Source organism: Fukomys damarensis, unplaced genomic scaffold (genome assembly GCF_012274545.1).
Source record: "Fukomys damarensis isolate Sample0158 unplaced genomic scaffold, DMR_v1.0_HiC HiC_scaffold_36, whole genome shotgun sequence".
Lineage (NCBI taxonomy): Eukaryota > Metazoa > Chordata > Mammalia > Rodentia > Bathyergidae > Fukomys > Fukomys damarensis.
This window is the reverse complement of record NW_022900948.1, coordinates 11,861,783-11,878,695: the sequence shown is the minus strand read 5'-3', so window position 1 is coordinate 11,878,695 and position 16,913 is coordinate 11,861,783. Positions and strand designations below refer to the sequence as shown.

The 16,913-nt window shown below is 43.4% G+C and overlaps 2 protein-coding genes across 2 annotated transcripts in view; one reads left to right on the top strand and one right to left on the bottom strand.

Annotated features, from left to right (window-relative positions):
• The first annotated feature begins 223 nt into the window (after positions 1 to 223).
• Dcaf12 (DDB1 and CUL4 associated factor 12) overlaps positions 224 to 16,913 on the top strand; it is a 38,300-nt gene continuing 21,610 nt past the window's right edge. Inside the window, exons 1-2 of the mRNA XM_010619214.3 lie at positions 224 to 564; positions 1,656 to 1,910. Coding sequence (XP_010617516.1) covers positions 487 to 564; positions 1,656 to 1,910 — 333 coding nt within the window. The 5' untranslated portion in view covers positions 224 to 486. The remainder of the gene's footprint in view (positions 565 to 1,655; positions 1,911 to 16,913) is intronic.
• On the bottom strand, positions 15,048 to 16,718 carry LOC104858844 (keratin, type II cytoskeletal 8-like). The gene is given in 2 exon segments (XM_033759029.1): positions 15,048 to 16,504; positions 16,507 to 16,718. Coding segments are annotated over 2 exon segments (1,413 nt in total). The 5' UTR covers positions 16,685 to 16,718; the 3' UTR covers positions 15,048 to 15,269.

Sequence of the window (16,913 nt, the reverse complement as noted above, 5' to 3'; positions counted from 1 at the left end):
TTTTTTTTTTTTTTTTTTTTGCTCCAGATCGTTTACCATCAGCGGCCGCCAAGCGACCGTTGGAAAAAGGAGGGCGGTTGAGCCACAGCTTTCTTTTAGAATTTTCTTAGGAGTCCGAAATCCCGCCCGGGTGGGTCTCCTCTGCGTCTCCGCGGCGACGCTCTACGGAACGCGGCTGCGCAACGTTGACGTCGCGCGGGCGTGGGGGGCGGAGGTGTTTTGGTTCTCGCCGCTCGCCGTCCTTAGCAGAGTCCGTAGTAGGAAAGCTTCTGGTTCCTGCCTCCCCTTCCCTTTTCTCGTCCCCTTCCGTCTTTCCTTTGTGGCTGCTTCTCTTTTTTTTTCTACTGCTGCCCCGGGTCTGGGCCATTTTCCGGGCCGGGCGCACCGAAGCGCGCGGCCCCGGGGCCCAGTTTATGACCCGCTGTCCTACTACCCCTTGCTTCCCCCGCCCCATGTGGCTGCGGGGCCGCGGCGGCGCTGCCCACTATGGCCCGGAAAGCAGTTAGCAGGAAGCGGAAAGCGCCTGCCTCGCCAGGAACTGGGAGCGACGGTCAGGGTCCGCAGGTGAGGGCTAAGAGATCGGATCCAGGTGCTGACCCCGAGGCACTAGGTGGGGATTAGGGGGGTCCGCACATCCTGGGACAGGAATCTGAGTCCAATGTCTTCAAAGGCGAGGTGAACGCAGGACCTGGGCGTATGGAATCAGTCTAGTCCCTCAGGAATTCACTTCAGCGTAGATAGGCGGGTGGTGTGAGGAGCTCAAGGGGAAGTAAAAAATGAGGCCTTCCGCCGGAGGCCTTCAGCTAGGGATAGAGCTTGAGAAGAAACTAGAGTCTTGGCCCTAGAAGAAAGGGAAACCGAAGTCGAGGGGAATGGGGGAACAAAACCATATTCCCAGAAGTTATGGGAGGGAACCCAAATCTGCCTTCCAGGGACACCGGGAATCCGGGCAGATTGAGACACCTATCGAGAATGGAGCCCGGGATGGATTACCCAAGCCTTCAGCTGGGTCTTCTGGCTTTTGGACACAAAGAAGAAATAGCAGTCAGGTGTTGTTCTTGTAAACGCCTCCTTTGGAGGGGAAGGCCTTGACTTGGATTCTGATTCTGATTTCCTGTGCCTCCTTGTTGGTGTTTATTTTTTTTTAATTCTTCAACTGCCTGGAGCACTGGCAAGATTACAGAGGGACAGCCATTGATAGTACATCCCTGGAAGACCTGAGACCCTAGTCTTCCTCCTTGAACCACAGCATTTGTGTTCTGCAGGGAATACAGGCTGAGAAAGACCAGGGCTGGGTAGAGATGCAGCTTAAGTGTGTGCGAAACTCAACAGGCCTCTCATTCACTTTCTTCCCTGCCAAGAATAGATATAGGGTATCTGAATCCATTGCTCTTCAAAGGTCTGGTAAACCATTTGCCCTATTCTTTACTGATTCCATTTCTTATGTAGGTTTCACTGTGAGCAACATCATTTCAAGGCAGGAAGAGTTAAGCAGGACTTTCTGCATTGAGATTCTTATTGTGTTGCTTCTTTGTTGTATGTAAACCCTGCAGGATGAGTTCTTGGTTATTTTCCATAATATATTAGAATCTCTTGTTCTGAAAAAAGATAGCTGGAGTAGCCAAAGCTCTGATTTCTGATATTGCTTTTCACAGTTTGGCTGGGATCACTCACTTCACAAAAGGAAAAGACTTCCTCCAGTGAAGAGATCCTTAGTGTATTACCTGAAGAACCGGGAAGTAAGGCTACAGAATGAAACCAACTATTCTCGAGTGTTGCATGGTTTTGCAGCACAGCAACTCCCCAGTCTTCTGAAGGAGAGAGAGTTTCAACTTGGGACCCTTAATAAAGTGTTTGCATCGCAGTGGTTGAATCATAGGCAAGTGGTGTGTGGAACAAAATGCAACACGGTAAGTGTCTAGGAGTTTGAGAATTTTCTCCTTTGTAGCTTTATGTGCTGTAGTCTAGAACCTCTCACTGCACATTTTCCCTGTCTTGTTTCTTTTTCTTTTCTTTATATTTTTTTTGAGGCAGGGTCTCATTACGTAGTTCAGTCTGACCTTAAACTTGTAGCCCGGGCTGCCTTGAACTTGTGGCATTCCTTCTGTGTCAGCCTCCTGAGAGCTGGAATTATAGATGTGTACTACCATGTCTGGCACCATCTCGTTTCTTTGGGGAATGGGCAGAAATTTCCCCTCCTTCTTGTTGAGGACCTCTTCTCTCTTTTTCTTCACCTTTTCTCAATTCTGCATCTTCTCATGTCTTCAGAGAACTATATTTCTTTAGGCCTATAACCCTCTGTATATGCTACTGCTTCTGGAATTTTCTTTTTTTGTTTTGTTTGTTTGGATTTTTGAGACAAGGTCTCGCTTTGTAGGGCAGACAGGCCTTGAATTTGTGGCAATCCTCCTGCCTCACCTTTCGGATAGCTGGGATTATACGCATGGCTTACCATGCCTGGTCTGGAATTTTCTTAACCTCATCTTTATATGTTGGGTGTGTTTTGTTTTGTTTTTGTACTGGGGATCAGACTCAGGACCTACGCTTGCAGGCAGGTGTGGTGCCACCGAGCTAAATTCTCAGCCCTGTGTGTTGTGTTTTAAAAGACATTTAAAAGTACAAAGATTAGGAAATAATGATTCTGAAAGAAGCATCATTCAGCACACATTATAGTGAATGTGTAAGTGCTGTCTGCCAGCATGAGGACATAGGTAATTTAGTGTTTGGCTAAAAATGAAATAAACCGTGTGTGTGTGTGTGTGTGTGTGTGTGTGTGTGTGTGTGTGTATTACTGAGGATTGAATCCAGGACCTTGCGCTATGTTACATCCCCAGCCCTTTTTATTTATTTTGAAACAGGTTATCACTAAGTTGCCCAGACTAGCATCAAATTTGTGATCCTCCTGCCTCAGTCTCCCAAAGAGTTAGATTACAGGTGTGTTTCACAACGCATGTCTCATAATTTTTTTTAATGTAATAGAGTCCAAAGATGTATGAGACATGAACCATTTCCGATAAAGAAGACAGAAAAGGTGTGTCTAGTAGTATATAGTGATATTTTAGGTAAAAGCATTTTCTTTGAGTGATAGTAACAAATAGGGAAAATTTTAACGTGCTAGCTTAACATAATTATAGACAAAGACAAAATAAGTTAAATAGTAGATATGATTGGAACAGAAGGGTACAAAGAGCATGATGTCAGAAAAATGGCAAATGAGAAGGAGGACCTACAGGTGGGAAATGATTAGGTCTAGGCACTCCCTCCGTTTTTAATCTTACCCTGGATCGAAACACAACTGGGATCAATTAAAAAAAGGTTGCTTTAGATCAAGAAAAATCTTAAGTACAGTTTTGGTACCTGATGCCTTATGATGCATTTGGTATTTGACACACAAGCTGTGGTGTTGATTTCCTTGTGACTTGCTACCCTTTCCAGCCAAAACAATTTATCTGGTACTTGTTTTTGGTACTTGTAGCACCTCCCAGAAACAATTAACAAGTTACTGAGGTACCATTGTACTAGGAGAAATGTCTGTTTATAGGAAAAAAATTCAAATAGTTCACATAGTTTTGAGGAAGGAAATAATACCATGGTGTTTGGGGGCAAGTTTTCATTTCCTCTTTTTTTTTTAATTTAAAGTTTTTGGCGGTATTGAGGACTGAACTCAGAGTCTTTGCACCAAGCTACCTTCTGGCCCTTTTTTTGTTTGTTTTTTTTTGGTCTTTAGAGATAGGACCTTATTATATAGTTTAGGCAGGCCTCCAACTCATGGCTAAATTCCTGCCTCAGCCTCCTGAGCTCTGGGATTATAAGCAGGCACCACCATTTCCAGCTTTTATTTCTTGTGTCAGAGGTGCATGGCTTATACTGAAGTTTTCAAAACTAAATAGTAGTAATAGCGAGCCTTCACAAAACTTCGTTTTTCTTGCCATTCAGCCTGCCTATGTATGGTTCAAAAGAACTGTCATTACTGGAGTAGGGAAAGAATTCTGCTTGGGAGTGTTCATTCTACTTCCCACACGTGCCCCATGGTGTTTGGCCCAGCAAATACTGCTGAACTGTAACCCGAATTAATCATCAGAACTTCCTGCTATTTGAATTTATTAAGGTGAACATGTTAAGTCAGAGGTGAACTTCCTCTTGTTTTGGGGGGGTGGTCCTGGAGATTGAATCTTGGCGGGGGGCTTGGGGGTATGCTAGGCAAGAGTTCCCTCAGTAAATTATGTCCCCAGCCACCCACCCCCATTTTAAGACATGGTCTCACTGTGTTGCCCAGGTTGGCCTCAGACTTGCAATCCTGTACCAGCTTCCTGAATAGCAGGAATTATAGGTATGTGCCACCCTGCCTAGCTAACTTACTTGTAATACCTACTTCTATATTCCTGTGTCCTCATGACATAAAATGTTTGAGTTTTTGTTTTGCAGTTAGCTTGTTTCCCTTTGCTTAGCTTTCAGAACCAAAGCAAGAAACACTGCTTTTCTCTGAGTTTTGTAGTATTTGGCAAATGTTCCCTTATCTGTGCCTCTGTCTGTTAAATGGGAGTACTATGGACTTTATGAGGGATATTGAGATTCTACTATGACAAACTTTCACATGTCTAGGAAGAGATTTGGAATGGCTCAGATCATGGAAGCCTTTGAGTGTGTGGCTGATTTTACACTATGGAAGATAGGGAGACAGTAGCCCAAGGGTTTTCAGTGCTGAGTGTGGCGGGTAGTTGAGAGTAATGCTTCAGGGAGAATATTTACAGGAGGCTACTGTCATGATGTATCATGAGAGGTAATGAAGGGCTGAACCAGGACAGCAACAGGGAGTGTGAGAAGAGATATAAGACATTTTAGAGGTGGAGTCTAGATGATGAATGACGTGCTCAGATTTAATCTGTCACCGAAGAGTAAAGAGTAAGTCAAAATTGATACTAAAGGATCAGATGTGATGTCATGTGCCTGTAACCTCAACACTCGAGAGGCTGAGAGGCAGGATTTCTGTGAGTTCCAGACCAGCCTGGGCTACATAGTGAGTTCAAAGCCATCCTGAAATTACACAGTGAGACCCTGTTTTAAAAAAACCAAAACAGAGTATTAGAACTTAGAAGATTGGAGCTTGTATTAGATATTGAGGGAGGCCTTGATGAATAGGGCTCTTTATCTGGAGGTCACTGTCAGGAAGTAGAGATTCATAATTTGTATATTTAGTCTTGTCTAGAAGGAGGTTACAACTATAATTGGTAATGATGAAGCAGTCACTTAGCCTAGGTAAGGGAATGTTTGATCTTTTTGTATTTTAGAGAATGTTCCTCTTTTGATTTGTTTTATTTTGTTTTTGTTCAATTGCTTGGTTTTTTTGGGATAAGGTTTCATTATGTAGTCCAAGCTGGGCTTGAACTCACTGTGAAGCCAAGGCTGGCCTCAAACTCTGAGTGATGCTTCTGTGTCAGCCTCATTGCTAGGATCACAGATATGTGCCACCATGCCCAGCGTAATGTTCCTGTTTTGTGATTTCATGTTTTGTTCTCTGTTCATATATGATTATAGAGTGGCCTTAGAGTGGGGTTTAGAGGTGTAGCTCAGTGGTAGAGCACTTGCCTGGCCTTAGCCTGGGTTCAGTCTCCGCACTGCAGAAAGTGAAAGAAGAGACAAAGTGGCCTTGTATGATGTTGATGTTTTGTGAACCTCTATATTTTTACAAGGAACACCAGGCCTATCTGATAATATAAGACTAACTGCCTGGTATTGGGGTGCTTTTTTCTTTTTCACTGTCTCCCAAAATGATGGTCAGAGGACACTGCTGATATCACAGATGGACTTAGTGGATCACAATGGAACAAATAAATGAGCTGGCTACAGTTCCCTGAGATGAGAGGAGGAACTTTGAGGCAGCCTAATTTCAGAGTTAAAGTAGAATGGTAAGGCACCAGGAGTAAGAAAATTGGCTATAATATTATAACCTTGAGTTTACATATTCAGATCCCTAAAATCATAAAAGCAGAATATGAAATTTTGATATGCAAGGAAGCAAAATATGATTATGTGTAGTTTTGCCCTGGCACATTTTACTCAGTTCCCTTTATCTTGCTGTTTTATTTTGCCAAAGGAAATGCTTTAAAGCTAGGCATGGTGGTGCATACCTGTAGTCCCAACATACTGGGAGGTTAGGCAGGAGGGTTGTAATTTCAAGCCCAGCTTGGGCAATTTTAGTGACTTACAAGACTCTGTCAGGTTGTAAATAGGTTAGGTTGTAAGTAATTGTAGCAGTACTTCATAAACCCTAAGAGTCCATGCAAAGTTAATTAGGCTTTGGAGGAAATGCAGGAGTAAGAATGAGGTTATGACTCTTAGATGTGTTGGTACTAGGGTAGTTTTGTTCTGCTCCTTTCTTGTTTCAATCTTTGGGAAGGCCTTCTTACTGTACTTGGATTAGCAACAGGTTTGGACCCCGGGAATCTCGTTTAGTGTATTGCTTTGCACACTTTGGGTTACCCTCTATATGTGAGATGATTCATAGTCAAGAATGTTAGAAAAAAAAAAAAAAGAATGTTAGAGCCTGAGCAGCCCTCTCATGGGGTTAAAAATTATTTAGAGGCTGAGGATGTAGCTCAGTGGTAGAGTGCTTGCGTAGCATGAGTTCCTGGGTTTGATCCCAAGCATTGGGGAAAAATATTGAAAAGACTTTAAGGCAATTTGGTCTAGGTGTGATGGTGCACACCTGTAATCCCACCACTTGGAAGGCTGAGTCAGGAGGATTGCACCAAGTTCAAGGTCAGCCTGGACTATATAGCAAGACCCTGACTCAAAAAACCAAAAAAAAAAAAGGACATTGATTTTGTGGGGGATGGTCTCTTTGTTGTTTGGGACTTTGCCTTGTAGTGCAGCAGATTACACATACCTTGCCCCTGTTCTGCAGATGCCTGAAATGTTCATCCACCCCATCCCATACTCCCAAATTTTGCAATAATCAGACATATCAATACATACACACAGGTACGCATTTGTGTCTGTTAATTTAAAACAGACACTCTTTTAGTTGACAACCACTGCAGATTTTGAAGTGATTTCAGTGACCACATATTAAGTGATCTCTTTATTTCAGTCTTTTATTTCAGGTAAAGTCTGTTTGAGATTTTCAACATTGGATAGTGAATAGAAGAGCATATTGACCTTTTCTTGTGCCTTTTGTTTCCTAGCTATGTCTTCAATAGGTATTACAGTCATAGAAATAGGGTTATTTTTCAAGTTTGTATGTGAACAGTTTTCTATTGGAATAGTATCAGTAGGTGTATCTGGTTCAAGATGAGAAGTTAAGGACCTAGGGTTATAGGTCCTTGGTTCAGTTGCTAGCACTGCCAAAAAAAATAAAATAAAAAGATTAGCAGCAGCAGCTGGATATGATGGTGTGTGCCTGTAATCCTAACATTCTGAGAAGCTGAGGCAGGAGGATCACAAGTTTGAGCCCAGCCAGGGCAATTTAGAAACTTCACAGGACCCTGTCTCAAAGCATAAAGAAGGGAGCCAGGTATAGCGGTACATGCCTGTAATCCCAGCACTCAGGAAGCTGAGACAGGAGGATAGCTGTGAGTTCAAAGCCAGCTTGAGCTGCATACACCCAAAACCAGAAACATATAAATAAAAATAAGAAGGCCAGTCCTAGCACCAAGTATGGGATTGCTACAATGAATATGAGTTTGAGGCTAGCCTGAGCTACACAGTTCAAGGATAGCCTGAGATATACAGACCCTGTCTCAAAAGCCCCCCCAAAAAGGCTGGGAATATATGTAGCTCAGCAGCACAAAGCCTGCCTGACAAGCATGAGGCCCTGAGTTCTGTTGTCGGTACCAAAAAAACACCACCAAAAGAAAAAAAAAAATTTAAAAGGTTGGGGATGTAGCTTGGTGCAAAGGCCCTGGGTTCTATTACCAGTATTAGGGGGAAAAATGAGAGGTTAGGCAAATACAAGTTTTTACTGAATACGAGTATTGCTTTCCTACCTAAACTATAAGGATGGAATTATTTATACTTTCTTTATATTCTGTTCTAGGCAATGAAAGAACCTGGCCCCAAATTGACAGGCTGTGTTCAGTCCAGCAAAATTGCATTTGGTTTCTTAAGCTGTTAGTTCCTTTTGAATGGCTTCATTTTTCTTTTGTATGTAGGGGCCACCAGGCTCTTGTTAGGTGAAGGCATTTCTGTCGGTTCAGTGCTTTTTTGTTTTGTTTGTGATACTGGGGATCAAACTCAGGACCTTGGGCTTGCCAAGCAGATACAGTGCTACTAAGCTATACCCCTGGCCCTAGTTCAGTATTTTTTGTTTTATTTTTGCATAGCTGGAGTTTGAACTATGAACCTCAAATATACTAGGCAAGTGCTCCATTATTGAGTCATTTCCCCAGCCCAAGGCAGGTTTTTTTTGTTTTTTTAATGGTACTGGAGATTGATCAAAGCAGGGACACCGTACCACTGAGCTACATCCCTTACTGTTTTATTTTTTTGTTTTGAGACAGAATTTGACTAAGTTGCTAAGTTGTCAGGGTGACTGCAAACTTGTAATCCTCCTGTGTCAGCCTCTCAAGTAGATGGGATATTGTCAAACACTACCACGTGCAGTTGTAGGGCAATTTTTTAACAAAGGAACTGAAGGAGTGTGTCTGTCTGGTTGGCTAGAATATAGTGGGGCAGTTTGTGTCTGAATTTATTAAATCTGTAAGCAGTTACTGTATTTCTCCTCAGTACAGCAAGACGCTAGCCAGTGTGGGTTATAGTAATATAAAATCAAGTCTCAGACAGAACCAGAAGATACAGAAAAGTAATAGAGGCCCAACCTGTAGTCCTGCGACCACAAGTTTCCTTTTTTCTTGTTTTTTTGAGATGTCTCTGTATGTAGTCCAGGCTGGCCTCAAATTGGTGGCAATCCCTCCCCTTCCTCCACCTCCTGAGTGCCAGGATTACAGGCATGTGCTACCATGCCTGGCTTCTAGTGCTTTTGTGTGTGTGTGTGTGTGTTACTGGGGATCAAACCCAGGCCTTTGGACTGAGCTACATCCCAGCTGTTTGTTTGTTTGTTTGTTTGAGACAGGGTCTTGCTGAGTAAGTCAGTAAATTGCCCAAGCTGGGCTCATACTTGATATCCTCCTGCCTCAGCCTCCCACAGTGATGGGATTACAGATGTGTGCCACCATGCCTGGCTCTGATTCTCCTTTCATAGGAAAATAGACCAAAGGAAGAAAGTGCTATGCCTGTCTGAGATAAAAGCAATTCTCTTCCTTCCATCCTCCCCACCTTTTGTAGTACTGAGAATCGGACCCATTCTAGGCAAGTACTCTACCACTAAGCTGTATGCCCAGACTTTTTTTGTGTGTTTATTTTGGAACAGGGACTTGCTCAGTTTTCCAGGCTGACCTTGAACTTGTAATCTTCCTTCCTCAACCTCTTAAGTAGCTGGGATTATGCTTGGCTTATAATTTATATTACACAAATACTTCTCAGACTTTTTCATTGAAATACCCCTAATCAGTAGAGGGCTAATGGTAGAGGTCTGCTTAGGATGTCTAGATCCAGTATGAAATTTCTTTGAAATTCTAAGACTATCTTAAATATTCTTGTGCATTTTGTATTATAGTATATATCCATGATTTTTTTTAGTTGCTGTCAATAAAAGATGTACTTGTTTTTTTAAAAAAATCCATAAGCTGACATTGTCCAGAAAAATTTAACAAGTTTATTTATAATTATTATAAAGTTGAATTGCTGAAACTTGTTCAGTGAAACTGTTTTGTTGTTTTGCTTTGTTTTGTTAGACAGGATCTCACTATGTAGTACAGGCTGGCCTCGAACTCAGTGATCCTCCCTCAGCCTTGTGGGATTACAGGCATATGTCACCATGCCTGGCCACACATATGTTAATGTTTTACATACCTACATTAATATTTAATATTACTTTTTTTTTATGGTAACTGGAATTGAACTTAGGACCTTGTGCTTTCAAGGCAGGTGCTGCACCACTGAGCTAAATTCCCGGCACCCTGCATTAATATTAAAAATTCACACACACAGGAAAATGGAAAAATTTCCAATACCTGATTTCTAGTCCCTATTTTCCACTTGCATTCATGTGTTTAGGTACCTTTTGAGCCCATTGGGGGGGATACCTAACATTTAGAACTACTAATAATAGCAAGAAAAGACAAAAGTTTTTGAGAATGAAATGTTTCTTATCTTAGTGGATTTTAAAGCATGTTCTCCACATATATGGCCTGCTAGTTGGATGTGTTTTGGCATAATTATCACGTTTGGCATGGATACTTTGCTTGTCTCCTGCTCTGTGGAAGTGCAGATCTGTTTTGAAGTCCTGAGCAGTTCCTTACACGGGATTCTGGAAAGGGAATTTGCAAATCAGAAGTTTAGTGTTTAATTGCACTGAGTCCCACAGTTGCAGGCTTGTAACGATAAGGGTTTTTTTAACCCCTCCAGTAGAGGGTGCACTCTCATTAGAGGCTTTTGTAGCCAGTTGTTTCTGGGGTGCTTTACTACTAGTGGATTTGTGGGCAGTTTGCTTTGTATGATCTGTGATAAAGATCTCCTTGCTTGCCCCAGAAATGAACTCGACCTTGTGTTTTCCAGGCTTGCGTTTGGATCTTGATGAGCAAGAGACAGTGCTGGAGTTAGAGAGCTATGTCCTATTCATGATTTTTTTTAATGTACCTTTTTGTTGTTTTGATTTTTCTGTAGACAGATTCTTGCTGATTTTTAGGTTAGCCTTGAATTCAAGATCCTCTTGTCTCAGCCTTTCCTGAGTAGCTGGGATTACAGGCTTGTGCCATAACTTGATTTTCTTAATAAAAAATACTGTGTTGGAGGGTCTGAAGTGTAACTTAGTAGCACATGCTTACCATTCATAAGGTTCAGTCCTCATTATCTCACACACATACACACACAACCAAGCCTGTCAGGGTGTGGAATTTTTCATTTCCTGATTATATGAAAGCTCCAGAAAGATGAGATGCCTGTTGTGCAAAAAGCATGACACCACCAGACACAGTGGTGTATGCCTAAAATGCCAGCTACTCAAGAGGCTGACGCAGGAGGATCACAAGTTTGAGGCTGGACTAGGGGTATAGCTCAATGATAGAGTGCCCCTGGGTTCATTCCCCATTTTCACAAAAAACAACAGCATCAACAGAAATCCCACAGCACTACATCGTATATCTACATAGCTTACCTGGGATATGATGCATGGACACATACAAAGCTATATACAATGTCAGTAGCTCATTAGTAGTTCCAACCATGAGTGCTCCTACTGTGAAGAAATCATTCACTTATAGAAGGTACTCACAGTATTTCTTAGAGGGAAAAATCAGTTGATAAATTAAAAGTGGGGTGGTCCATCCTATGAGTTAGGGAAGTTCAAGGAATGTTAAAGGACTCAAAATGGACCCTTTTGTTTGCTTTTCTTGACTGACCTTAAACTCACTATGTAGCCCAGTCTGGCTTTGAACTGGCAATCCTCCTGCCCCAGCCTCCTAAGTGCAGGGATTACTGGTGTTTGTCACCACACCCAGTTTATGTCAAAATTTAATTTGCAGGGATTAGACCCATTTGTTTGACACAGGACAGAAACTATAGGGAAAGAGAAACTCAGACCCAGTCACTGGAAGTTACATGGCAACTTGTGATCATGCCGCTAGGATTATAGTTGTGCACCACCATGCCTTGTTTATTTGTTAACTCTTTTTTTTGAGACAGGGTCTCACTGTGTAGTTGAGACTGACCTGGAACTCAGTATGCAGCCCAGGCTGGTCTCGAACTCACAGCGACCCTCCTGCCTCAGCCTCCCGCATGCTGGGATTACAGGTGTGCGCTACCACATCTGGCAAGGGTAACTTTTTTCTTTTTTGGGTTATGTCTAGCCTTTTATTAATGGTAATAATACCATTAATCACCTTTCTCATGAGAACTGGAATTACATGCTTAGTAGCTGGCGCCTTGTGAATTTAGGGTCTGTATCTGCAGTCCTATAGCCTTGGTGATGGGTAAACCTGGATTGCTGAGAGCAGAGCTTTGCCAAGAGGTACTTCAAAGGCCATCTACCTGGCGAAATAATAAGATAGTCTAGTTGTTTAGGTTGAGTCCTGCTTTCTTTGGGCCCTTGTTTGCCTCCTTCACCAAAGGCCAATTACTTGAATGGCTTCCACATCATCAATGGTTTAAAAAATTTCCATGAGCTGGAGGCTGGGTGTGGTGGTGCATTCCTGTAATCCCAGCACTAGGGAGGCTGAGGCAGGAGGATTGCCATGAGTTTAAGGCCAGCCCAAACTACATAGCAAGACCCTTTCTCAAAAAACAAAAAAGTTCTATGAGATAAGCATGACTTCTTTTACAAATATCTGTCTGTCTGTCTGTCTGTCTATTTTCATACTGGGGATTGACCCCGGGACCTTTGCACTGCGCTATATCTCCATCCCTTTTCCTATTTTTATTTTCATACAGGCTCTCACTGAGTTTAATTACCCAGATTGGATTTAAATTTACAATCTTCTTTCCTTAGCCCCCCCCCCAGCTGGGATTACAGCATGTACCACTGCACCTGTCTTGGTGTTTCATTTTTGCTGTGCATTTTCTGACCATTTTCTGTGGTGGTTCTTGGTCATGGCTCTGTCTTCTGTTCCTTTTCACTTCCTGAGTTTGGAATGGGGAATGAATTCTTATTCTTTGATTTCATTTGTCTTTTCTGTAGCCAACTTTCAGCAGACTTAGACTGTCTACTTGCATCTTTATTGTCTGACTGTAATATAATTTATCTTTTTTGTCATTAAGTTTATCAATACATTTTAGGTATAGGATACAGTTACATTTTATCATTGGGATCTTGTACTTTACATGAAGTGACTTGGTTCTTATTTTTTCCCCATTCTTCTGCCCTCCCTTCACTCCCTCCACCCTTCCCTATTTACAATGACTTTGTTTCCATTTTTCCTTTTTTCATGTTTTTTCTTTTCCCTTCTTTCCCTACCCTTCCTGTTTATCTTGATAGTTTATCTTGATGTCTGTGTGACCTTCTTGGATTTGTTTTCCTTCTCCATTAGTCTCTATTCTAAACTACCCTGAGTTTTTTGTTGTTGTTGTTGTTGTTGTTGCTTGGGACGGGGGCCTTGAACTCATTATGTACCCCAGACTGACCTTGAACTTGGGAGAATCCTTCTGCCTCCGCCTCCTGAGTGCTGAGATTATAAGTGTGCCTAGCAACCCTGAGTTTTAGAAACTTCGTGAGGCTCCCCTTTTAAGCTACGTTGGTGTTTGAGTACACCATTTACATGTATCTATATATGCACCCAGATATGAATGCAGAGGTGTACTCACAAGTCTTAACTTCTCTCTGAGCAACAGCCATTGCTTGCTATTTCCTCTTCTGACCTAATGTAAGGTACAGGAAGCCTCAGGCTTACCCTGCCAGTCTGCCAGTTTCTGGCAGAGATCCCAGTAGGTTAATGAGGAGCGGCCCCATTCTAGGGTGTGCCACAGGAGCTCCATGGGTCCCTGGCCTTTTGTCACAGAACATGGAGAGTGACTGTGTGGCAGTGTACCCCCATCCCAGTACAGTACCTTCCCTTGAAGCAAGTGGGAAGACTTTGTCCTTTAAAGGGCACTTGGTCATTCCTCTGGAAAGGTGAGAGCGCAGATAAACTCTTGGTTTCCTGAGTGCTCTACAGACCCATTATTCTCAGTTTTTTGCATGTCCTTGTATCGTTGTTTTTCATTCTGGATGTGGTGGTGCTCATGTAATCCCAGCATTCTGGAAGACTTATATACAGCAGGGTCACAAGTTCAAGCACAGCCTGAGCAACTTAGCAGGACCTTGTCTCAAAATAAAGACTGGGATGTAGTTTATTACAGAGGCCCTGGGTGCAATCCCCAGTGACACAAAGAGAAAGAAAGTTTTTTAGCCAGTTTATCACAGACTTAAACTGTAGCATAATATATTATTATTATTATTATTATTATTATTATTATTATTATTATTATTATTATTATTATTATTAGCAATCATATAGTAAAGCAACTCTTCTATACCATAGCTTTATTTTGTTAGGTCTTATAGCAACTATGTATTTTTTCTGTGGTGCTGAGTTTTTCTATCCTAGTCAAAGACTCTGCCATTGAGCTACCCTGCTAGCCAATAAGACAGAGTTTGTTATCTAATTTTTTTGGAAACAGGTCCCTCTGTGTAGCTCAGGCTGGCCTTAAACTCACTATGAAGCCCAGCCTTTTTTTGGATTTTCGAGACAAGGTCTCACTATGTAAATCTGGTTGTTTGTGTAGCCCAGGCTGGCCTCGAACTCATAGCAGTCCTCCTGCCTCAGCCTACTGAGTGCTGGGATTCAGCTGTGTACCACCACTTCCAGAAATGCTCTCCTAAGGTTTTTTGTTTTGGGGGAGTTTTTTGGTCATTTCTCAGTATGAATCCTTTCCTTTTTTTTTCCCCCCCTGGTACTGGGACTCGAACTCAGGGCCTCAAGCTTGCCGCACAGATGCTGTGCTACTGAGCTATATTCCAAGCCCTCTTTCTTTTTTTTCTTTTCTTTTCTTTTTTTTTTTTTTTAATAGCAAAACATACTGGTATTATCCTAGGAAATTTGCACCTGTACACAATACCTCCCACCTCCTTTTTTCCCATCCCCCCTCATGCCCCTTCCCCTCCCTATGTACAAAACCTTTGTTTCCCAAAAAAAAGCTTGTTTTAATTTTTTCCTTCTATTTCCACTTTTTTTTGTCCTTTCCTTTCTCCCTCCTCCCTCCCTTTTTCCCCTTCCCATTTGAAAATTTTCTTCCCATTTCCCAATATCTATTATACATTTTAGTCCTTATTTTCACTTTGTTTTTCACACTAGAGATACTGCAGTGTTTAAACATGTGTCCAATTTATTTCACATAAGAGTATGGTCTCAGGGCTGGGGATTTAGCTCAGTGGCGCTGCTTCTGGCTCGCAAACATAAGGTCCTGAGTAGTATTCCATTGTTTTTTTTGTTTTTTTTTTTTCCAAGTCACAGAACCAGCTCAGTCTTTATTTTGGAAATGACACTTAAATTGGTTTTGGTGAAGGGCATGGGCAAGAAGAGGTACCACAGGCAGTATTTCCCCCCAAGGCTGGGCTGAGGGCTAGGACTGAGTCTCAGTTGGATCTCTTGTTCCCAATGCTTCCATGTACAGCTGTCTCCCCACAGGCTCTGTGGCAGCTGTGGGAGGGGTGCAGGCTGGGAGAGGCTGCTGTGGCCCATTCACTTGGGCAAAACATCAGAGGTCTGAGACACCAGCTTCCTGTCACAGGTCTTGATCTTCTTCACAACCACGGCAGACTTGGTGGGGGTGAAGCCAGGACTTTGGAGGCTGCCAAAGCCAGGGATTGGGAGGCCCCCGTAGGGTGAGCTCACCATTCCTGAGTAGCCACTGGTGGTCTTCATTTGGATACTCATGTTCTGCATCCCAGCCTCCAGCCTGTTCTCCTCACCCTCCAACAGCTTGTGGTAGGTGGTCTCGATGTCCACCACCAGCTTGACGTTCATGAGCTTCTGGTACTCATGCAGCTGCTGTGCCATATCCTGCTTGGCCTTCTGCAGGGCACCCTCCAGCTGGGCCAGCTTGGCGTTGGTGTCATTAATGGCCAGCTCCCCACGCTGCTTGGCATCAGCGATGGCAGCCTCCAGGGATGCTCTCTGGCCTTTGAGAGCCTCAATCTTTCCCTGGAGGCGGCTGATGCTGTGGTTCTTATCTGAGATCTCAGACTTCATGCAGTGGAGGTCATCCCTGTGCTTCCCAGCCAGAGTCTGCAGCTCTTCATACTTGATCTGGTACATGCTGTCAGCCTCAGCATGGCTGAGGTTAGCAGTCTTCTCGTACTGGGCCTTGACCTCAGTGATGATACCGTCCAGGTCAAGGGAGCGGCTGTTGTCCATGGACAGCACCACAGATGTGTCTGAGATCTGGGACTGCAACTCACAGATCTCCTCTTCATACTGCTGCCTGAGGAAGTTGATTTCATCAGTCAACTCCAGGCGAGACTCAAGCTCCACCTTATTCATGTAAGCTTCATCCACATCCTTCTTGATGAGGACAAATTTATTCTCTATCTCTCTACGCTTGTTGATCTCATCCTCATATTTATTCTTGAAGTCCTCCACCAGCCCCTGCTTGTTGCCAAGCTCTGCCTCTAGCTTCAACTTCTCCTGGCCCAGTGTGTCCAGCTGCTGCCGGAGGTGGCTGTTGTAGCTTTCGAACATATTGTCCATGTTGCTCTGGGATGTCTGCTGCTGCTGCAAGAGGCTCCACTTGGTTGCCAGCATCTTGTTTTGCTGCTCCAGGAACCGCACCTTGTCAATGAAGGAGGCAAACTTGTTGTTGAGGGTCTTTATCTGCTCCTTCTCCTGAAGGCGCACAGCCTGGATGTTGGGGTCGACCTCCAGATCCAGGCAGTTCAGCAGGCTCTGGTTCACCAGAACAGCTGTGATGCCCCCATGCCAGCAGCACCGCCATAGCCTCCCAGACCTAGGCTGCCCTGGAAGCTGCTGCTGCTGTCCACTCGGGAGAAGCTGGAGGAGCTGACATGGGAACCTGGGCCACTGGTGTATGAGAGGCTGCTGAAATCCCGGGGGCCAGAGGTGGACACCTTGTAGGTCTGGGTCACCCTCATGGACATGGTGGAGGCTGGGGTGAAGCCAGGCAGCTGCTTCTGGAAGGTGGCTCCATGGTTTTTTAAAAAACCACATCTTTATCCATTTGTCATAAAATCTCTGCTGCTATAAACATGGGTGTGTATATATAACTCTGTAGTATGATGCTTTTAATTCCAAGAAGGGAGGGCTGGGGATTTAGCTCAGCAGTGTGGTGGACTGCCTTGCAAGCACAAGGATCCGAGTTCAATCCTG